This window comes from Podarcis filfolensis (assembly GCF_964270895.1).
Source record: "Podarcis filfolensis genome assembly, chromosome: 8".
In the NCBI taxonomy this organism is placed as follows: Eukaryota; Metazoa; Chordata; class Lepidosauria; order Squamata; family Lacertidae; genus Podarcis; species Podarcis filfolensis.
The window spans coordinates 49,783,847-49,805,221 of record NC_139611.1 but is presented as its reverse complement, the minus strand read 5'-3'; the positions used below and the strand labels follow the sequence as shown (position 1 = coordinate 49,805,221).

Here is a 21,375-nt window from a genome sequence, read left to right as displayed (position 1 = left end):
AAACTATGATGCTACCACAAGCTTAACAATTGTTAAGGCTGAGCATTGAAACTGGGAGTCTGTGGGTCAGGGGAACACTTGCACAGACCTTTTCCTTTGTCACGTGTAATTTTAATTTTTGTAAAAAGCATTGAAGGATTATGCAAACTGTACTCAGTTGCTAACAGTCTAAAATAAACATGTTGGTTTCTATTGAATATACTTGGGATTTTAGCTTCCCATCAGAAATTCCCTCAGTAAATATACCATGCCCCCTGGAGTTAATTGGAACAAATGAAGCATGAACTGTGTGATATTTAACTTAATTTCAATGCATCTGACAGCTTACTGTGTTTATATACATTATGGTGATTTCCCAAATTACCTCTGGTTTGAAATATTCTTCAGCTCCAAAGACATTTATCAAATTCTAGGTGGAGCCGAAGTGAAAGTAAAGCTAGCATGAGACAGAATAATGCAATGGCACCTGGGCTGTAATCTCCTTGCACCATGCCAAGTTCCTTGTTAAGACAGAATTAGGTTTGATTTCTGTCCATGAACAGCCACCCAGTTAGAATACAGTATCCAAATCACCCTCCTTTCCAGATTGAGGATTCATTTGTTATTGTACAGGCAATGTACTTTTATTTTAAAAAATTGGCACGCTACTCCTATGGATTGGTTTAGGGGCCGTAGTCCAAAACACCTGGTGAATGCCATGTTGAGGAAAGCTGGTTTAAATTGCAACTGTATGCATTTTTGAGTATGCAGCAGTACTGGAAGAATGAAGATTTAATAACAGCAGGAGGAGCCTTAACTGCCTTCCAGAGGCTGTTTAGGAACATAAGAAACTGCCAGATATACTCAGTACTTTCTACATTGAGTAGCTGTGGCTCTCCAGGATTTCAGATGGGGGTCTCTGCTAGCTCTTCCTGGAGATGCCGGGGAATCGAGCCTGGAGGAAGGAGAGGGTCAAAATATAAAAATGCCAATGACCCTGCCACAAAATGGTGGCTTTCAAATGAGAACAGGAAGACGTCAGGGCTATGTGTCCCTCTGCTGTTTTCCAAGCTTTATGGATATCACTTTTCTTGCTACAGAAAAATGGGCAGTGAGTTATTGAATTAATGTCCATAATTTCAAAGGATCGCAGACAAGTCAACTGCTATGGTGGCAGAATGCTATTCTAAAGGGCTGGATCTTGTATAGTGCTTAAGAATGCATCCTTTTGAAGGATGAAGTACATTGATTACGGTGATATTTACTTCCAAGTAAACATGCATTGGATTGAGCTGTGAGGAGGGCTGGAACAAAGAGACCTTGTCAGCCCATAACATTTGTGCTCAGAGATCTTCATTGGCTATTGATTTGCTACTGTGCCAAGTTCCAGGTGCCACTATTAGCATATACAGTGGTACCTCAGGTTAAGTACTTAATTCGTTCCGGAGGTCCGTACTTAACCTGAAACTGTTCTTAACCTGAAGCACCACTTTAGCTAATGGGGCCTCCTGCTGCCACCGCGCCACCGGAGCACGATTTCTGTTCTCATCCTGAAGCAAAGTTCTTAACCTGAAGCACTATTTCTGGGTTAGTGGAGTCTGTAACCTGAAGCGTATGTAACCTGAAGCATATGTAACCCGAGGTACCACTGTAAAGCCCTTAACAACTTGGGACCAGTTTACAGATGAGATTGCCTTATCCCACAGGTGCCCACTTGACCCCTTCAGTCGGTGAAATTGGCACTACTACAGATGCCACATAATACCTAATCCACCTTTGCAAGAACTCGATTGTTTAGCGTTCTCCCTGCCTTTCGAGATCAAGTAGGCGTTTTCAGTGTACTCTTTTAGAAACCTGCTAAAACAAGCCTATCCAGATGCTTAGAAAGTCCAGGTAATTTTAAGGTGTTTTAGTATTTTAACTTTTGTATGTTTGTTGTGGATTTCTCTCTCTCTCTTTTTTGTAAACTGCTTCGAGGTTTTTCAGAGTGTATAAATTTCATGAAGTAAATAAATAAAGCCCACAGAACAACACACCCTTTTACAGAATGGGTGGCTAGTTTTCCCAGCAGCTCATTTTCTTTAAGAGGTGCAGAGTTAAATGTGCTTCGAATGAAAAGGCAGTGGTTGAACTGGGTTTGTTGCAGAACGACTAGGAAAATGTTATTTACCGGTATGTTTGGATATTTGAAAATAATAAGAAGACATGCCGGGGGTGGGGTGCAGTTGGGGGTGGAGGGGGAATCTGAGATCAATAGTGCAATGCTCTTTATACGTATTCAGAAGTAAGACTTCTGCATGAGTATTTTGCAGCTCGCAAAATGACAGATGCCATTTGTTAAGCATTTGTTGCAATACTTACCTATTAGGACCTTTCCTTTTTAAAGTCAGACATATTTAAAGTTGAAGTCAAATCATATTCTGGTTTCTTTTGCCCCTGGCTTCAGAACAGTATGTTTAGGTAAGGTTATCTTTATTTTATTACAATATTTTGCTTAATATACCTTAGGGAATACCATATGAGAGAAATATTTCTGTCTGCGGCATGTAAAATTACTTTTGTCACTACTAATTGTTAGGTTCTTTGGATGCGGTGCTTAGTCTTAGCTTGGTTATATTTCTCTTAAACAGAAAAAAATATACGAGCACAAACTCGCTTCTGCTGAAATAGCAAAGCATAATTTACTTATGAGACAGTAAGGACAGTAAGCCCACTGAACTTGCATTAGAAGTTCCTAAAGAAAAGATCTAAAAATAAGTACATCTGAAGGATTCAAAGGAAAAAGGCTTGCTTTAAATACAATTACAATATAATTAAAAATAATATAAAAGCATTCTGGATTTAAACATTTTTCCACACATGAAGGAGGATGAGCCTTGCCTTCTTTTGAAATAAAACAGAATGTCAGGTCAAGAAATCTTTTAGCACCTTAACTTGACATTTCACTTTGGTCATTGAATTTAGCAAATGAAGCACCAAAGTAATCAGCTGACAATGAATCTCAAATGAATTGCGATTAAACACCAGAATTTCTGACAAACTCAGATTATCGAGGGTTTCCTTCTAATTATGTGCTGAACACAATCCTTGAAGATTTCAAACTTTGGAAAGTGTGATTCATGTTGCACACACCACATTGTAAACACACTTTGTTCAAGCAACTAAGTCGTATGTTCATTGCACAGACATCTTGCAAAGCTTGGTAAAAGCACCCAGAAAATACTGCAGACAGCTTGCACCATATGCCAAGAACCAGGCCATTAGTCCAGCATTGCAGGTAATATACAGGTGCATGTGCTGAGGACTGGAGTATCACAGCAATTTTTTTCAGCAGTGTGCAGCAAGACTTAATGTTTTGATTATAGCAGGAAACAGTCTACTTTATTCGTGTTCATTGTCCAACTCTGCCTCAGGCTCCACTTTCAAATCCTTCTCAGGTATGAAGAGACCATGTAAGTCCAGGTGCAGATCTGTCTTGACCATGGCCCGAGCTATTTCCTTGAACGTTTTGGCATCCAGAATCAGCAGGAAAGGTGGCTTCTGGGGATCTGACGTTACGATGGGTGACAAGATGATACCTAAAGTTGCAACAGAATATATGCTAAAACAGATTTTCCTGAAATATGGCTTTTTTTTTTTTTTTTAGAAGATGGGGCAGTGGGGGCATGGAATGGATATTAATTTATGCTTAACTTTTGGAGCTTGCCCTGGCACAGGGAGTTAATAGTTTCCTACTAAACTGCAATGAAAAAGAAAGCACTGTTGCTGCATGGAAGAAATAGCCTGCTGGCCGCTTAAAAAGCAAAAGAATTAACTGGAAACAAGCTAACTGTTATTTGATGGAAAAATCTGAATGGTCACTTTAATGGAGTACGTAATGTTAACACGAGAATGCAATGGCTTATTTGATATGATTTTATATGCCCTGCATTGTTTTCTTCACTGATACTCTCTTGTTTGTTTTTCTTATATGTAGCATGCCTGTATGATTTCATTATTATAAAATTACAATAAAAACATACTCCCCAAGTAAAGAAACTGGAGAGGTCATAGCTCAGTAATAGAGCACCTTCTTTGGATGCAAAAGCCTGTATGTTCAGCTCCTGGTATCTCCAGTTAAAAAGAGAGGAGGTGACTGGGAAGACCCCTCTTTTCCCAAGACCCTGGAGATCAGCTGCCAGTCACAGTTGACAGCCCTGAGGGAGATGGGCAAGTGGTGTAAGGCAGGTTCTTTTTCTGTTATAGCTGTGCTTGTTGTGTTGATATAAACTAATTCTTTTTTAAAAAATAAATCCTATGTGTTATTATTGTTATCCCTTAGCCTAACATATCACAGAGCTGTTATTATGTTGATAAAATGGGAGAAAGCCAAATACATCACCCTGAGCTTCTTGAAAGATGTGCAGGGCACACGTGACAAATAAATGCAATGGGGACAGTTGACAAAGGAAAGCGACATGTGTCAAAAGCCGCAATGTGTGGATGTCAAGATTCCCAATTAAGTCAGCATTACCACAAGTATATAATGGTTCCATGCTTCTTGGAATGGTTTCTCAACATGTGTGCAAATGCTGAGCACTCACTTAAGCAGGAATGTAGCCCAGATTATAAAGACTTGTTTTCAGACTACATTAGCCAACATGCTATGGACTAAGTGAGTCATTGACAAGCCTGCAAAGTTTAAATCCAAAGAGTTGCATCCTGGGACATTATGGTGAAGGGTAGGAAAGAAATTTGAATTAATAATAATAATAATAATAATAATAATAATAATAATAATAATACTTTATAATATTACTTAGGAGATTTGAACCCATGCAAAGTTAATGGCACACATTATTATTATTATTATTATTATTATTATTATTATTATTATTATGTGTTACTGTAGTGGTTTTCAAACTCTCTAGCTTCAGGGGCACTTTGTCTGGCAAAGAACCCCTTGCTCATTCCAGCACATTCCAGGGATTGTTCACCCTGATAAGCTTCCAAGGATCAGTTTTGCTTGAAAACTGAAGTTACTGAAATAGGTAGAGAAACTATTAACTATGACTTATAATCTTGAGCAGGAACTTTTGTTTATTAAATTGGATGTTCTCACATCTCCATCAATACATCAAAAAGCTCCTATGTTGAGGTTTTTTTGTTTTCAAACATTTACCATGTAATCAGTTAAATGAATATATAATTAAAAGGCAGATATTGTCAATTAAAATATATTCAATTAGTTAACAGCCTTATTTACTTATAGCATATATTTATGTCTTGCTCCTATCTGCAGTTTTTCCAAAACAGAACTGGCAGAGTGTGATGAAACAACTGCTGTTGTGTTTGCTGAGTCTGCTGTTTAGCTTAGACAAAACAGCCTTAATCTCCAGGACTATTACACAGTTTAAGACGGGGCCCTTTGATGATAAGCCATTCCAATAGGCTGCATGAAAGATCCATTGTACACGCCTCTGTGCCTGTCAAGGCAAAATGTAGCTTTGCTTTGTTCTGAGTTGTGCATTGCCAGTGGATAAGTGAGTTGCATTGTCGAGAAATTTCTATTGGTGATACAAACAAGGTTTAGGGGCTGTTATGGAAGGATGACATCTGCCAATCTAGTCATTAAAAATCCAGTTCTCCATTTGGAGTAGGCACCTTAGTACCTACCCCAGTACCTTAGTAACTGCTCATAAATTCAACACTTCCAACTTGAAAGAATATCAGGTAAATCCATCTGCCTCAGATTCTGGACACTCACTAACTTGCAAGACTGGAAGATAGATTTCCTCTCCTGCACCTAAGAGTTGGTGGCTACTCATCATGTTGGTTATATACTGCTTCCAGGATCTGAGGCAACATGTCTCTGAATACCAGGTCCTATCTGCACTATACCTTAATACAGTTTGTACTTTTGGCATGATGACCAACATATTTTAACAAATAAATCTGCCTGGCTCTTGAGTTGGGGTTGTGTTTAGTGGTTTCTTGTTTGGCAGGGGGTTGTTGCTGTTACTATTATTTTTTTAGTATCTTTATTTTTAGATATTAGGATTTATGTGGAAATTATTTCAGTTTGGTTGTGCACTTTTTGATGTGTTTTATTTATTGTTTATGACCTTTGTTATATTTGTAATATTTCCCCCCCCCCCATGTTGTAAGCCGCCTTGAGCATGGTCTTAACTATAAAAAGGCAGCATACCGATAAAATGATGTATGTATGCATTTGTGATTCCAGCAGAATTTGAGCAGTTTCTTCTCCCACAACAAAACCAGAGAGATAGAAAGGGAGAGAGAAAGCTGGCTGTCTAGTCACTGGTTTTGCAGGTTTCTGTAATACTCCCAAAGCCTCCCAAACTTGTTTGACCAGAGACAGCAGCTGGATAATAAATGAGCATCTACATCACAGTAAGGTAAACAAGGCCTGTATTATACTACCTTCAAATCCCTTTTTAAAAACTGTTTGCCTCCATTCCTGGTAAAAGCAGCTTCTTAAAGCCTGTTCTATTTGTGAAAGAGAAAGACTTTAAATAAAAATATTGTTTTTTTGCGACTAATGAAATCCCATTCCCTTTAAAATGGGTCTTAACTTTCGCAAATCTTCACACTTTCCCTCATTAGAACCATGATGTCATTTACCATCATCTTCCTCTTTGGCATTAGGACTAGGAACAAAGATTGGTTCAGCTGGCCAGCAATGTTCTTCCTCCCAGTGAAGTGCCGTCTTTGTCAGAGTGTCAACTTTAACTACCTAGGTGAACAAAGAAGAGGGGAAATGCATTCTTATGATAGAATTCTTCAAATATTTTCCTGATTTGCATGCCTCCCCAAATAAAATTAATCCCCATTCCAACTGCCTGACTCAGTGGGAGGGATGCTGCAGCAAATCCCCGCCCCCTTCAACGTGTCCGGGGACAACTGAGGGAGACGCAAGACAGCAACGACTTATCAGTTGGCCTGGCTGGAAGCTACTACCATTTTGTTCCTCCCCTCCCAGCTCATGTATTTTGCTCTTTCTTTTCCCCATTTTTATTTTATATTGTGTCTATTAGATTATAAGTCATGATTTTAAACTGTGACCTACCCTAAGCAGAAATGGGGTATATACAAGTAGTAAATAAAATTATATAGTTTCTTTAAATATATTTATTATTGTTTTAATATTTCATTGTGAGTCACCTTGAAAAGATTTATATCCTGAAAGGTGAGATTAAAATTATGATTGTAAAAAAAATCAAACAACATCACTTAACTTTTCTGTCCAACATCCCCATTTATTATTATTATTATTATTAGTAGTAGTAGTAGTAGAAATATTGCGATTGATTCAGATTCACATTCAAAAGTGAACCTACCTAATTTGCACTTCCTGAAGCAATGCATGAACTGAAAAATAAGCATCCTTCAAAGTTTGCACTTTTCTGAATTTTGCAATGTAGTTCTCAAGCCAAGTAATGTGTACAAAAATGCACATACTGGGGTAATATGTGCATGAAATTGCATATATTACATACAAAAATGCATTATATTTGGGGAAACTGCTTCCCCAAAATGTGTGTATTATTTTTATTAAGGCAAAATTGCATATAACGTGTCAATTAGACGAAATTTGAACTAAAATGCTGATGAATTTTCATGAGGACTTTAAAAATACACACACTCACAATTGAAAATTGAGTTGGAAATGTGGGGAATTGAATTTAAGATTGGAAAAATGGGAAACAGAGAGAAATGGAAATTGACAGATTTGCCCATCCCTAGATATTATATGTAGACAGAGTACGGCTGCCATATATCTGGATTTCTCCCGACATTACTGGGATTTCAAAGGCAGAACTGATGTTTGGGAGGAATTTCCGAAAGGCAGAACTTTGTCCTGGATCTTAGGCAAGTCAATTGAAAAATTGCATTAAAAAAAAATGCTCAACAACTTTGGGGTTTGTCTAAAAAAGCTCAACAATTTTGGGGGTGTCCTGGTTCGTACTTTTTGAACTATGGCAATGCTAAGATGGAGTCTAGAATACAGGATATGGTCCTGACATATGGATATTACTTCATGGTCCCACTTCCGTATCTCTGGCTTGATCAATAATTATGGAATGAAAGTCACATTTCATGCAACTTTTCAGAGTTGCCAAAATAACTTGGAAAACCTTTGAACTCTGGGTCAGATTTGCTGCTGAAAAAGGAAGCATAGCTGTCAAGTGCCCCTTATTTGAAGGGACAGTCCCTTATTCCAGTGCCATGTCCCGCTGCTGTCCCTTATTGATGGGTCCCTTAAATGTCCCTTAAATGATGTCCCTTAAATTTCAAAGGAAGCAGCTCCTCTCCCTCCCTCCCTGCTGGCCAGAGAGGAGGGAGGCTCCAACTGTGTTGCTTGGCTGTGTTGCTCACCCAATAAGAAGTCTAAGAACGACTGGGGGTGGAGCTTGCATGCCTTGTGTGTGGCTAGTTAATGCAAGCTGAGGGGGTTTTTGAATGCTGGACGCCATTTTGTTGCACGTGCTGCTGCAAACTTTGCAGTGCAAAGCCAAGCCAGGGAGCCATCTTAAGTTGAGGCTGCATAGGCCTTGTGGTGCATGTGATTCAGATTCTATTCAGTTGAACCTCTGGTTACAAAGTTGGTTGGACAGTGTTCTCAAAGCTACCAGCATGAGTTTGACCAGACTGCAGGAGGACAGGAAGACTGGAGTGCCTGGAACAGGTGAGGCTGCAGGTCCCTTATTTTGGCTGCTGGTCCCTTATTTTCAAATCTGTAAGTTGACAGCTATGAAAGGAAGTTTCTTCTCAGCTGTTTTCACCCTATTGTCCTCCTTGACCTTAACTCAGGAAGAAGCAACAGCCTTAATTAAGGGTTAACAAAACATGCATGTCAAGCAAATTTAATTCAGGGCCCTTTGGTTGTTGCTAAAGCTGTGATCTATGTATATAATTGTGTTAGGTGGCATCATCAATTATAAGAGAAAGAAAATAGGCCACGGACAATAGAAATGGACGTGATTCAGTGAAGCATCTAAAGCAAGGGTGGGGGACCTGTGGCCTTCCAGATGTTGTTGGATGACAGCTCTCATCATCCCTGACCAATGGCCATGCTTTCTGGGGCTGATGAGAGCTGGACTCCAAAATCTGAAGGGCCACAGGTTCCCCACCTTGAATCTAAAGCACTTCTGTGGAGAACTTGAAAGGAAGGAGATGCCACCTCCTCCTTAGGCAGCTTATTTCAAACACTGCTGTGCTTGTACTTAGCTCCCTGGCCTGCAAATGGCAATCGGAGTATCTTGCAAAGTTGTAGGTCAGAGGAAAGGTAACCTTAGCTTTAAACAGATTTTGTTTAAATAATAAAGTCAGTTTAATGTTTATTGGCATTGCACAATGACATGTTATAAGAGGAAGTGTGCTTTTAGACAGCATACCTGTGTGGGAACTGGACTCCATTTAACCTCTGTGGCATAGATATATCTGTACTTTTTGCCATTGTAGTCATAATTGATGCGAGGCAGCTCTATTCCTGCAAGGGAAGTAGAACAATTTGTACTCATAAACAACAAGAGGTAAACAGAATCACTGCTGATATACGGGTAAATATATTTAAAGAGACTATAGTACTGAATACAGTAAGACTGACTTCCTGTGTAATCCCTCTGGGAGCTGGTCATGTCTGCAACTGTGATCATATCTGGAGTCAAGTTCCTAGAGCATGGGTATCAACATGGCATCCTCAAAATGTTGTTGGACTCCAGCAGCCATTTTCCATGGCATTTGGCCATGCTGGCTGGAACTAATGGAAGGGCACCATGTTAGCTAGCCCTGTCCTATAAGGTCGCTAATCATTTCAATGGGCATTCCACAAGGAAGGTGGTGGAATATTTTCAAGCACAGTCATATTTTATAGAAATTATGAGACTTAGAAGATGCAATGGCCTCTCACCTTCATATAGTAATTCAGGCTGACAGTAGATGCTTCCATCTTTTTCCTTCACCGCAGTTGCAGTGGTGGATGGGAGCTGGACCAAATTCGAGCCTACTTTTGCCTCCTGAAAGAAAGACATAGTGCAAAGGGTGCATTTCCAGTGCCAAATGAATACAGAGGAACCAAGGAAGCTTGTAAAATTTGCACTAGGATGTATTTCATAGTATAAAACAGCTCACAAAATTATGAATTGGGATGAGAAGCAACTTGGCTGCAACGAGGCCAATTTCAAACACAGAGATGGGTTATTTTTTAGTAAACCCAATGAGAACTGAGCATGCACAGTGACCATGGAATGCTGAGTGTCACCTGAAAAAGAGAATATAAACTGACCTGAACCCTACACTCATCATCTGAACCCCTTCTTCATTTTTTTTAAATATTTATTGAAATTTTACAGACAAAAGAAAATTACAGAATAAGAAAAGAAAAAGAAAAAGAAAAAAGATACAAAAATGCAAAGAAAAATACAAAATACATGAAGAAATAAAAAACAATTAAAAAACAAATCAATCTTTTCGTATCTTATATTTCAATTACTTGTTTCCTGACCTCCTCACACCTCCCTTTTTTGTATTCCAGTTCACATAGTTAATTCAGCAAATCCTTTCCCTCTTTGTATTTATCTTAATTCTATATCTTAACATATTATAACTTTATATTTTCATCTAATTATCAGTCCATTTTTACATATTCTTTTTAACCTTATTGCTAAAGCCACTTCATTTCAATCCAACATCATTTTAGCATTCATTAATTTTACAATGTTTCTGCAAATAGTCTTTAAACTTCTTCCAATCTTCTTCCACCAACTCTTCTCCCTGGTCTCGGATTCTGCCAGTCATTTCCGCCAATTCCATATAGTCTATCACTTTCATCTGCCATTCTTCCAAGGTGGGTAGATCTTGTGTCTTCCAATACTTTGCGATGAGAATTCTTGCTGCTGTTGTTGCATACATAAAGAAAGTTCTGTCCTTCTTTGGCACCAATTGGCCGACCATGCCAGGAGAAAGGCCTCTGGTTTCTTCAGGAAGGTATATTTAAATACCTTTTTCATTTCATTATAGATCATCTCCCAGAAAGCCTTAATCCTTGGGCACGTCCACCAAAGGTGAAAGAATGTACCTTCATTTTCTTTACATTTCCAACACTTATTATCAGGCAAATGATATATTTTTGCAAGCTTGACTGGTGTCATGTACCACCTATATATCATTTTCATAATATTCTCTCTTAAGGCATTACATGCCGTAAATTTCATACCGCTGAACCCCTTCTTCATGTGCCCCCTCCCCAAGAGAGTGGCAACACAAGAAAGGGCCTTTTCTGCAGTGGCTCCCCATTTGTGGAATGCTCTCCCCAGGGAGGCTTGCCTGGCACCATTATTATATATCTTTAGGTGCCAGGCAAAACCTTTCCTCTATAACCAGACCTTTGGCCTTTAACTATTTAAGTGGGTGGGATATTTTTAATGTAATTCTCTTTCCTTTTTGGTTTTAATGTACCTATGTAGGGTTTATTATCTGGTTGGTTGTAAGTAGCTTTGGGTTGTCCTAGGCAAGATAAGTGACTAACTAATAATAATAATAATAATAATAATAATAATAATAATAATTGTAATGATGATGAAATTGGGTCTGGGATGGAGATGGAATGGCTTGCTGGAGGGAGGGCCCTGGCTGGCTAGACAGCACTCTGAACAGGAGCATACTTATTGAGAGATGATAATACATCAAGAATCACTGCAGATGGTGACAGCAGCCACGAAATTAAGAGACGCCTGCTTCTTGGGAGGAAAGCAATGACCAACCTAGACAGCATCTTAAAAAGTAGAGACATCACCTTGCCAACAAAGGTCCGTATAGTAAAAGCTATGGTTTTCGCAGTAGTGATGTATGGAAGTGAGAGCTGGACTATAAAGAAGGCTGATCGTCGAAGAATTGATGCTTTTGAATTATGGTGCTGGAGGAGACTCTTGAGAGTCCCATGGACTGCAAGAAGATCAAACCTATCCATTCTTAAGGAAATCAGCCCTGAGTGCTCACTGGAAGGACAGATCGTGAAGCTGAGGCTCCAATACTTTGGCCACCTCATGAGAAGAGAAGACTCCCTGGAAAAGACCCTGATGTTGGGAAAGATGGAGGGCACAAGAAGAAGGGGACGACAGAGGACGAGATGGTTGGATAGTGTCTTCGAAGCTACAAACATGAGTCTGACCAAACTGCGGGAGGCAGTGGAAGACAGAAGTGCCTGGCGTGCTCTGGTCCATGGGGTCACGAAGAGTCGGACACGACTAAACGACTAAACAACAACAACAATACATCAAGACAGTGTGCTGCAGGATCCACCCGCCATAGTATAAAAGATTTGAAGGCATTGAGATTTGCTATGCAGATTTTTAAGGGAAAATACTAAAAACAGTTCACTTTGGCCAACCCGCCCCCCGCCCCATGCCTTTCATTCTTTACAGATCAGGAAGGAAGAAAAATATCGAGGGCAACAACTGATGCAATCTCAGTTATTAGTACAGAGCTGTGTTTTCATAGCATTAGTATAGCCCTGTTTCAAAGGCGTAGCAAGGAACACTGTCTCAGCCATTCCACAGTGCGGCAGGCCTAAACTTGTCAGACAGGTTGATGGGCAGAATGAGTTGTCCCTACAAAACAACAATGTAATAAAGACAAGGCAGTTCCAGGACTGCTTCAGATGTGATGGGATTCTTGACACACGTACCACTTCCCTGTTGGAAATCATGTTTATGTCACATGAGAGCTGGCAGTTAAGACTGTGAACTGGGAAGTCCCCAGGGCAAACCTTATTGCAGCTGTGAACTCACTTGGTGACCTCAGTGGTACCATGGGAGGTGGAAGGGAGAAGTCCAGGGCTCCACTCAGTAGAAAGAGCACGAGGGTCCCAAAACCCAGCTTGGGTGGCTTCATACATTTTAAACAAAGCAGAATAGAAACATAGAAAGCTGTCTTATATGATGTCAGGCCCATCTAGACATCTAAACTGGCAGTGCCTCAGAAAGGGGACATTCCCAACACTGCCTGAAGATTCTTGGGATTGAACTGGAACTTTCTGCATGCAAGGCAGATGCTGTATCAACATCTAAAGTGGGGTAGCAATAAGGCCATTAAACCCTGAGTCTAAAATTACCAAACTGCACCATCATCTCTTATATCCCTCCATCTACAATTTTATAATAATGCTGGTTGACCTTACAGGGGTGTTTTGAAAGCTACGTTACATAGTATTTCGGAGCTCTGCAGTTGGGTCTTGGGAGCTCCACAAAAGAACTCGCAGGGGCCTGGGTATGGCCTGAGGACTACAGGTTTGCCACTCCTGGTCTAAATCTTTGTCCTCCCACTTCAGCCCTAATCTGACTCCTCCTCTTGCTTGAAAGAGGAAGTGCTGTAGCTCAGGAGTAAGGCATCAGCTTTGTGTGCAGAAGGTCCCAGGTTCAATCCTTGACATCACCTGGTAGGCTGGGAACATCCCCCATCTGAAATCCTGGAGAGATACTGTCAGCCAGTGTAGACAGAACTGAGCTAGATGGTTCAATGGCCTGATTTATACCGAATAGGACAGCTTCCTATGTTCTGATGAAATTGGTACTAGCTGCATAGAGGAAAATGTACAAGTTTGTGTACAGCTTCAGTGGGAGGGGATTTAATACAGGAAACCAGCTCAGAGGCAAAGGGTTAGACTTCTCTACTCCCACCTCAATCCAATTAACCCCTGCCTCCAGATACTTTTTAAGAAACACAAAATTGCAGGGCATTCCGGTCTTGCAACCGCCATGCAACATGCAGTTTGATCCTGGCGATAATAAATGCTGATAAATTTTGGTGAAGTGTTTTGCACTCCCTCAAGTACTATAATAAATGCTATGTAGTATTACACCATCGGTATTTATTTTGCTATTCAGATGCACAGGCACATGTAATAGATGTTGCAGCCGCCCTTGGTTGCCACAGCCCACTGAGGTTCCCCAGCGCATATACATGCAGCTAAACAGACACATGTGCATTTGTTATGCACAAGCCACTCCCATGCCGGTGCCCCACTCGCCACTCTTCAGAAACATGAAGAAATACATTTCAAGTTACCTTAGAATTAACCAAAATGTGATCTTATTCCCCCTCCTCATTCTTATACAAATGGGATCTGATTCTGAATAAACAATTTAGAAATAATGGGCAGTTTTTTCATGAACATACCTCACATTGCATTCACTTAAACTCATGTTTTTAAAAATAAATCTGTTTTCTGGTGTATTTAGCTGCAGTGTGCAATGCAGCCGGGTGACCTCTCAGAAAATGTAAATCCCAAGCAAAGTAGAGAAGGGTCACATCCATACTATAACACTGAAAGCACATGGCTTGCCCCAAAGAAACGTGGGAACTGTAGTCTACGCCTCATGGAGCTACAATTTCCAGCATTTTTAACAAACTACAGTTGTCAGGATTGGGGGGAGGAATAATGTGCTTTAAATGTATGGTATGGATGTGACCTTGAAAGAAAATGTGGCACAATGGACCGGCCCTGTTAAACAGGGCAAGGCGGATGCCTCAGGTAGTGGATGCTGAGTGGTGGAGGAAAGTGGCAACAGATGCCATCTATCCTTCCAGAGGCCCCTCCTTCCAGTCTTCTGCCTCCATTGGAGGACGGAGCTATGTGGGTCACATTTTGCACCTTCTCAACTAGGCTGCTGCCCTTAAGCACTGTGGCGGACATTGTCCCATTGCTAATGTTGGAGTAAGGTTGAACTACCATTCCGGTCAGCTTCTGAACCTGCAATGATGTTCACTGATGACTGTTGTCCATTGGGACTGGTAGATCAACAGGCAAGGAAGCCAGGAGTAGGTGGAGCCAGAGCCAATGAAAGGCGGAGCCAACTCTCCCCTCTGCTGAATTCTACAAGGGGCACCTCAGAGTAAGCTGCTAGGAAGTGCTGCCCACTGGACAGTGCACAAGTAAGAAGGCAGGCATATAGGGGTTGGCTGAGGGTAGTCTGAAATTAGAAGGTCAATGTCCCATTAACCTCAATGGATCCAGCTCCAGTGATGGTGAGGCACACTCTTCCCCTCTTGATCCACCCCTCCCTGCACCTGCAGTTCACTTTTTAAAAATGGTTCATGCAGTTATGAATGTCATGGATAGTATGTTCCTAGTTTGGTGCTTATGGTATTGAGACCTGGGAAGTGGGACCTGGGGCAGGAGGGAGTGGGAAAGAGTGGAGTTAGGATTTTGTGGGAGAAAAAGCCAGGCAAGAGAGACTGCATGGGGAAAGGATATTCTCCCAAGTGTGGGAGATGGGTGTGTGGATATATGTGTGATTTCCGCATAGATCAGCCGAAACATTGGCTGCCAGAATTATACAAACACGTTGCGCAGTAGAAGTAAACAATGCAATGAATTAATTTCATTATTTGGCTTACCTGGGTTGTGCCCAGGTCATTCAGAAGGCAACGTGCTTCTGACAATGTTTTCTTTTGGCTGACCCAGAAAACAAGCCAGGTCAGCTGGAGATTGTGGAAGGAAATGCATACCGTCTCAATGATTCACCCACAGAGCCCAGGTCTCAAAGCCAGCCCAATATATTTTGTTGCCTGAGGCAAAGGACAGTATGGTTCACACATGCACCCATTCCACATATAGCAGTGAATCCTATTTCAGTATTAGCAACTGGGCACTGCTCTGCCCTGGAGGGAGATAAGCGGGGTGGAGCGCAAGCTTTGTGACACACAGCTCTCTTCTCCAACAGAAGGGTATAGTCAGGGAGCTCAAGAGGAATAGCTGAGGACCACCAACTGCCTCCCAACATATGCTGCCTGAGATAGTCACCTCACTCTGACTAATGGTTGGCCTGGCCCTGCCAGGTCTTATCTACCAATGATGTGGGGAGGAAGTGTAATGTAAGCATTATCAACTATATCAGGCATGCTGCCCCTTTAAGAGACATAGCTATGGCCCGGAGCACAGCTCCTAGAGAGCTGATTCAGAGGTGTGGCCTGGCTGGAGAAGTTTGTTGCTACTCTTTGCAGTGCCCCAGGCCTCATCAGAATTTTTTTTGTGTGTGCTACCATTAATTCAGCTTATAGAGAGTTTCCATGTAAGCAGCGGAAGACATTGCAGGGAGCACCAGAAAGTTTTATATAAGACTGTTCCTGGGGAAACATAACATTCTAGAAGAGCAATCTAAGGTTGCATCCAGATAACCTGTTTATTGAGCATTCATCCTGATTTCTTTGCAGAGGTTAGATGATGTGTCAAGCAAAGATGCATTTTGCCGTCACTTTGCTTATTGTAAAATGTGAATTTGTTGTGTAAGAACTCCAAAACAGCTTTGATTTTGCAATCTGAATTTCACTGTATGCGATTGAATCCCATCCCAAAGTAGCAATAGTCTGGAAATGTCCCTACTCAAACGATCCAACATGTAAGTTTGCATTTTGCAACATGTAAGTTTGCAACATGTAAGTTTGCATTGCATTGCCTTGACAAAACTTGCCCTCTCTGTTCTTATGCTTGTAGATGCTGTGTTCACCATTGCTATGTGAATCAGAACCAAAAGATACAGTTTAGAATTACCTTGTCATATTGCAGAGGAATCACAAATCGCTTGCAGGTTGGTATAGAATTGAGTTTGGTGTTGTTTTCAAAGTTACCGTCCAGGTTTTTTAAATAAAACATCTGGTACAAGCTATTGTCTTTATAGGAGATGATGTCGAAAACCACATGGTCCTCCTCCTCGTAAGCATTCACGTGGTGAAAGAGGACCATGGCATCCGTGTAAAACTTGGCAGAAACAGGTTTCTTGGTCCTTTTGTCAATAAGGTGGATCCAGGTCTACAAAATGGCAACACAACTTCTGGTTAAGAATGTTGCTGTCATAAAGATGGAAATTACATTACTCAATCAAACTGAATAATTCTGTATTTTCATTTTAGATACTTTGTTTTAAAAACTGTATATGGGTTGTATTTTATTTTATGTTGTCTGCTTTTCTAACCCAACCTGGGACTGCTGTTTGAAAGGCAGCATATAAATCTCAATAGTTTTTTATTTATTTATTACATTTATATTCCATCTTTCCTCCAAGAAGCTGAAGATGTGTATATTGTTCTCCCCTCCCTGTACTCACGTTGTAGGGTAGGCTAGGCTGACAGACTGTGACAGGCCCAAGGTCATCCAATGAGCTCAATGGCCAAGTCAGAGTTTTAACCCATGAAGAATAATGCCAGATTAAAGGGAGGAGTGGAATACGAGCTGACATTTTAATGCCAATGACATCAAGTCTTCGCTGGGGCTGATTGGAACTACAGTTAGGGATGGATGAAAGTGTCCATTTCAGCTTACCTCAACTTCTCATTGTTCCAGTCTTAAATTCACTTCTCTGCATGTCCTCAGCAGCTTGTAATTTTTATTTTAATCCTCATGAAAACTCATCAGCATATCTGATTTTTCTGGTAATATACACATTTTTGAATGCAGTTCTGAACATATATAATGCTTTTTTTGCTATTTTCATTAAAATTTGCATTTTAAATTGCACACTTTCCTGCAAATATATGCATTTTTTTAAAAAACATTGCTGGGTTGGAGAACCGCATTGCAAAATTCATAGATATGTGCATTTTGAAGGTTAATTGTGTTTCAGTTCATATATTGGTTTGCAGAGTGCAAATTAGCTGGCTTCCCATTAAAATGTAAACAGAATCAAATCTCTTCTCCATCCTAAGTTGTGGTCTAAAACATCTGAAGAACATCAGGTGAGGAAAGGCTGTTTTAGTCAGTGTTGGGCTTTTTATGTTGTTACCGGCTCTGAATATATAATTTTTGAAATAAAATAATGGAGTCCAATGCAAGGAAATAAACTTCCAAATGTTAGTTAGACAACATGCAGATGTGACCACCTTATACTGCAGAGGTGACAGCCAAGACTGTGTGAATATTCTTCCAGGGGTTTATTGATTTCCGAGTCATCACATCAAGAAAACTCACATAAGCAAACAGCCTGCCAATTGTTGCTTAGCCATGTTCTCAGGAAAATATGGGCTTTGGCACCTGTAATTTAATGTGAGGTGCGGCATTCCAAAAGAAATGTCCATGCTAATAACAAATAATATGTTGGATGGAGTAAGGGAGCTGTATAAAACTAATAGGCAGTTACAGAAAATTCACTACTGCTGTACTCAGCAAGAAAGGAGGGGGTGGGGGAAAGGTATATATATATATATATACCTTGTCATCCTTATGGAACACGAGGCAAGAGGCCCAGTTCACCCCTCTGATGTAGGCTGTTGCCAGCTTGAGTATATCCAGTTTGAAGGGCTGCTCTATAAAGAGGATGTAATTTTCCGAAAGGCCGAAGCTGTGGTAATAGCTTGGGTGGAGCAGGGAGCGAGAGGGGATGGAACACATGACTTCCAGGTGTTTCAAGCAAGACTTCTTTTTCCTCTTTTCGCTTGCTAAATAAATAAAAGAACACATACACCGAGGGCTGTCAACATTTTGGGGCCTGTGAGCTCTTCTGCAAACCAGAGAACTGCCATACCAGTTCTTCCCTTACAACCATACCCCCTGCCGTAATGAGACTTGAATAATGCTTTCTATCAGCTATAGAAGTTTTCTTTCAAGCATGAATTTAGGAGGGGAGGGGGCCAGGAAAACAACCCTTTAGTAGGGAAGGAACAAATCTGTCAATTTCGGTTTCTCTCAGTTTCTTATCTCCCCCCCCCCCATCTTAAGTTCAATTTTGTATGTATTTTTATGCATACTTGATCGAGCACATGCATTTTTGTACACATAACAGCTGCAGAACTGCACTGCAAAATTCAATAAAGTGTGAATTCTTAAGGATGGCTCAGTTTGAAAAGTGCACATTAGGTAGTTTCCCATTAAAATGCAGATTCAGATTCATCCTTCATCCCCTACACACACCCACACACACCCCCTGCTCACCCACACGTGGTCATTTTTTAATTCATAGACCACCTACCCATACAACATGTTTGTTCCCTTGCTATGATCCTGGTTAAAATGCCCCCCCAAGCTGCTATTTCTGTTAGGAGAGGAAGCGCCCCTCGTGTTCCCCAAGCACAACGTGTTGTATAAATCCACCTGATCCTGCTTTATTTCGCATTAATAAGGAGCTCAGAGATGCCAGCTCCTTGTGCCTCTTACCTGGTACTGAAGAAGGGATCTTAAAGATAACATATTTTGTCTTCCCCTTATCCACAATGGAGGTACCCATATTGAGAACATTTCCAGCACTGTCATAATGGGGATGGGATGTTGACAGATTGATGGCCACGTACTTGGTGTAGTCAACCTACCGCAGGATAGCAAAAGAAGACAGAAGGATGATGGGATGTGTTAATGATCATAATTCACATCCCAGAAAGTGCTGGTACCTTTGCTAAGGAATCTGTTTAGGGGAGGCTGGTCCATTAGGGCAAATCCCCACCAGACTCACATCTACCCGCACGCAACTCCCACCTGCCTCCCTTCCTACTTAACTAACAGTTCAGAGGGTGGCACTGGCTGCTGCCTTCCTCTTCCTTAGCCTCAGTGTTGCCCTTGTAGAACTCAGGAGGAAAATATTAACTCTGACTAACATTGGCTTTGGCTCCACCTACTGTTTGCCTCCTTGCTTTCTGTCCTACCAGTCCTAATGAGAACGAGCCTGCACTGAACCTACGGCTACCCTTGCCAAGGATTCTGTTGGGCAATTCACCAGGAAGAGCAAAGACTAAAACAATGGTATTTAACATGTGGCCTTTAGCTTAATTTCACGCAAGAGGAAAGGATGGGGGGAAAGGTGGGATGGGTGGGGAGAGAGAAGGAATGGCCCATCCAATCTGGGCTCTGGCCTCATCCAGTGCTAGCTATAGCACCAGACATTTGGCCCCCAAGGGAATGCAGAAAAGATAAGGTTGCCCACCCCAGACTAAAGCAACTCAGAAATATACTTCATTCAGATCCTGCAAGTTTAAGAGTACTAGAATTGAAGGGACTTTAAAAGATTAAAATGGCAGTGGGCCACAAGGGTTCCGTCCAGACCGTCACTATTTTGGTGCATGAGGTTCAGTCACAAACTGGCAACCAACTCACTATTGTAAAGATGAACTTTTTGCAGCAATGAAAGGGATAGAAAAGTGCCCTGGAAAGTGTGGGGCATCATAAAACATGCCCACAAATGAATCAAGATGGATGCTCCATAAACAAGCCATCTGGCGGTGACCACTGGTGGAGATTGTGTTGAGAGACACCCGCTTCCTTTCTTTTGCCTGTTCTCAGATTGGTTTAACAATTGATCCCTCTTCCTAGGGAATTTTGAAAACTATAGCTTTGTGAAGGGAATAGGGTTCTCCTAACAACTATCAGTAGCCTTAACAAACTACAGTTCCCAGGATTCTTTGGGGCAGGCCATGATTGTGGTACAATAGTGCAGATGTGGCCCAGCACAGTGGGGTCCCCTACACAAGTTCCTTTGGAATTAGGTTTACAACTATGCCCTCTGTATCTGTCAAATCATCTCCTTGCAGCAAAGTGGTTTATCATTTGAGGTGCATTTTTACCAACTCCACCATTGCTCTCATTTGCTGGCCTTTTGCCTTATGGGGTCTACTCGTAAGACACCAATGCTTACCTTCTCCAAGGTCTCCAGAGTCCGAGGATTGATTTTCCTAATGAAATTAACCTCACTTGTAGCATAGTAATCGTCACCATTTCTCATTATGTTGATGAGACAGTTGTCTGTGAACTCAGGTATTGTGTGGGATAAATAACAGAAAGCCCTGTGGACAAGGGGAGGGAGGGGAAATTGCATCACAGTGATAATCTTTCCTATCAGCTTCACCAGGATACATCTTTAAATGCTAAGAAAATGTGAAAAACTGGTGTGGTACATATGCATGCACATTATTTGGTTAGACAATGTGTGTTAATCTGCAGCTGAACTTGTAAATATACCACATTCAATAGGATGGTACTTCAGGCAGCAACTAAATTCTACCTATGGCTCCAGCCTGGTGCTGCTCAGATGTTTTGGACTATGATTCCCATCAGCCCAAGCCACCAAGGCAGGGATGGTGCAGTTGCTTGTCCAAATCATCTTGAAGACACCAGGTTGGGGGAAGACACCTGTGATAGGTCATTCACACATGCAAGGAACCACTTGTACAATACTCAAGGGATGGTGTGTTTGTGAATTCGGCCTATTGGTGGATTAAATGTCATATATTTTATTTATTGGACAATTTTTACACTAAAAAGTGTCAAATCGACTTGATAAACTAAAAATACAACACACAGAAACAAAATAAGGCCAGAAAAACTGAGAAACACTGGCAATGTAATATACATAAGATGCTAATCCAAGGACCAAGGAGCACCACTATAGGAGGCAACATCAATTAACCAAAGGCCTG

The 21,375-nt window shown here is 41.0% G+C and overlaps 1 protein-coding gene across 1 annotated transcript in view; it reads right to left on the bottom strand.

The window, feature by feature from the left end:
• Nucleotides 1-2,434: 2,434 nt before the first annotated feature.
• Nucleotides 2,435-21,375, bottom strand: part of BCO1 (beta-carotene oxygenase 1) — a 31,618-nt gene continuing 12,677 nt past the window's right edge. The window contains exons 4-11 of the mRNA XM_083626612.1: nt 20,595-20,742; nt 19,127-19,274; nt 18,185-18,411; nt 16,532-16,789; nt 9,893-9,998; nt 9,378-9,472; nt 6,604-6,715; nt 2,435-3,557 (exon numbers count right to left, since the gene is read on the bottom strand). Of these exons, the coding sequence (XP_083482738.1) occupies nt 3,361-3,557; nt 6,604-6,715; nt 9,378-9,472; nt 9,893-9,998; nt 16,532-16,789; nt 18,185-18,411; nt 19,127-19,274; nt 20,595-20,742 (1,291 nt within the window). The 3' untranslated portion in view covers nt 2,435-3,360. The remainder of the gene's footprint in view (nt 3,558-6,603; nt 6,716-9,377; nt 9,473-9,892; nt 9,999-16,531; nt 16,790-18,184; nt 18,412-19,126; nt 19,275-20,594; nt 20,743-21,375) is intronic.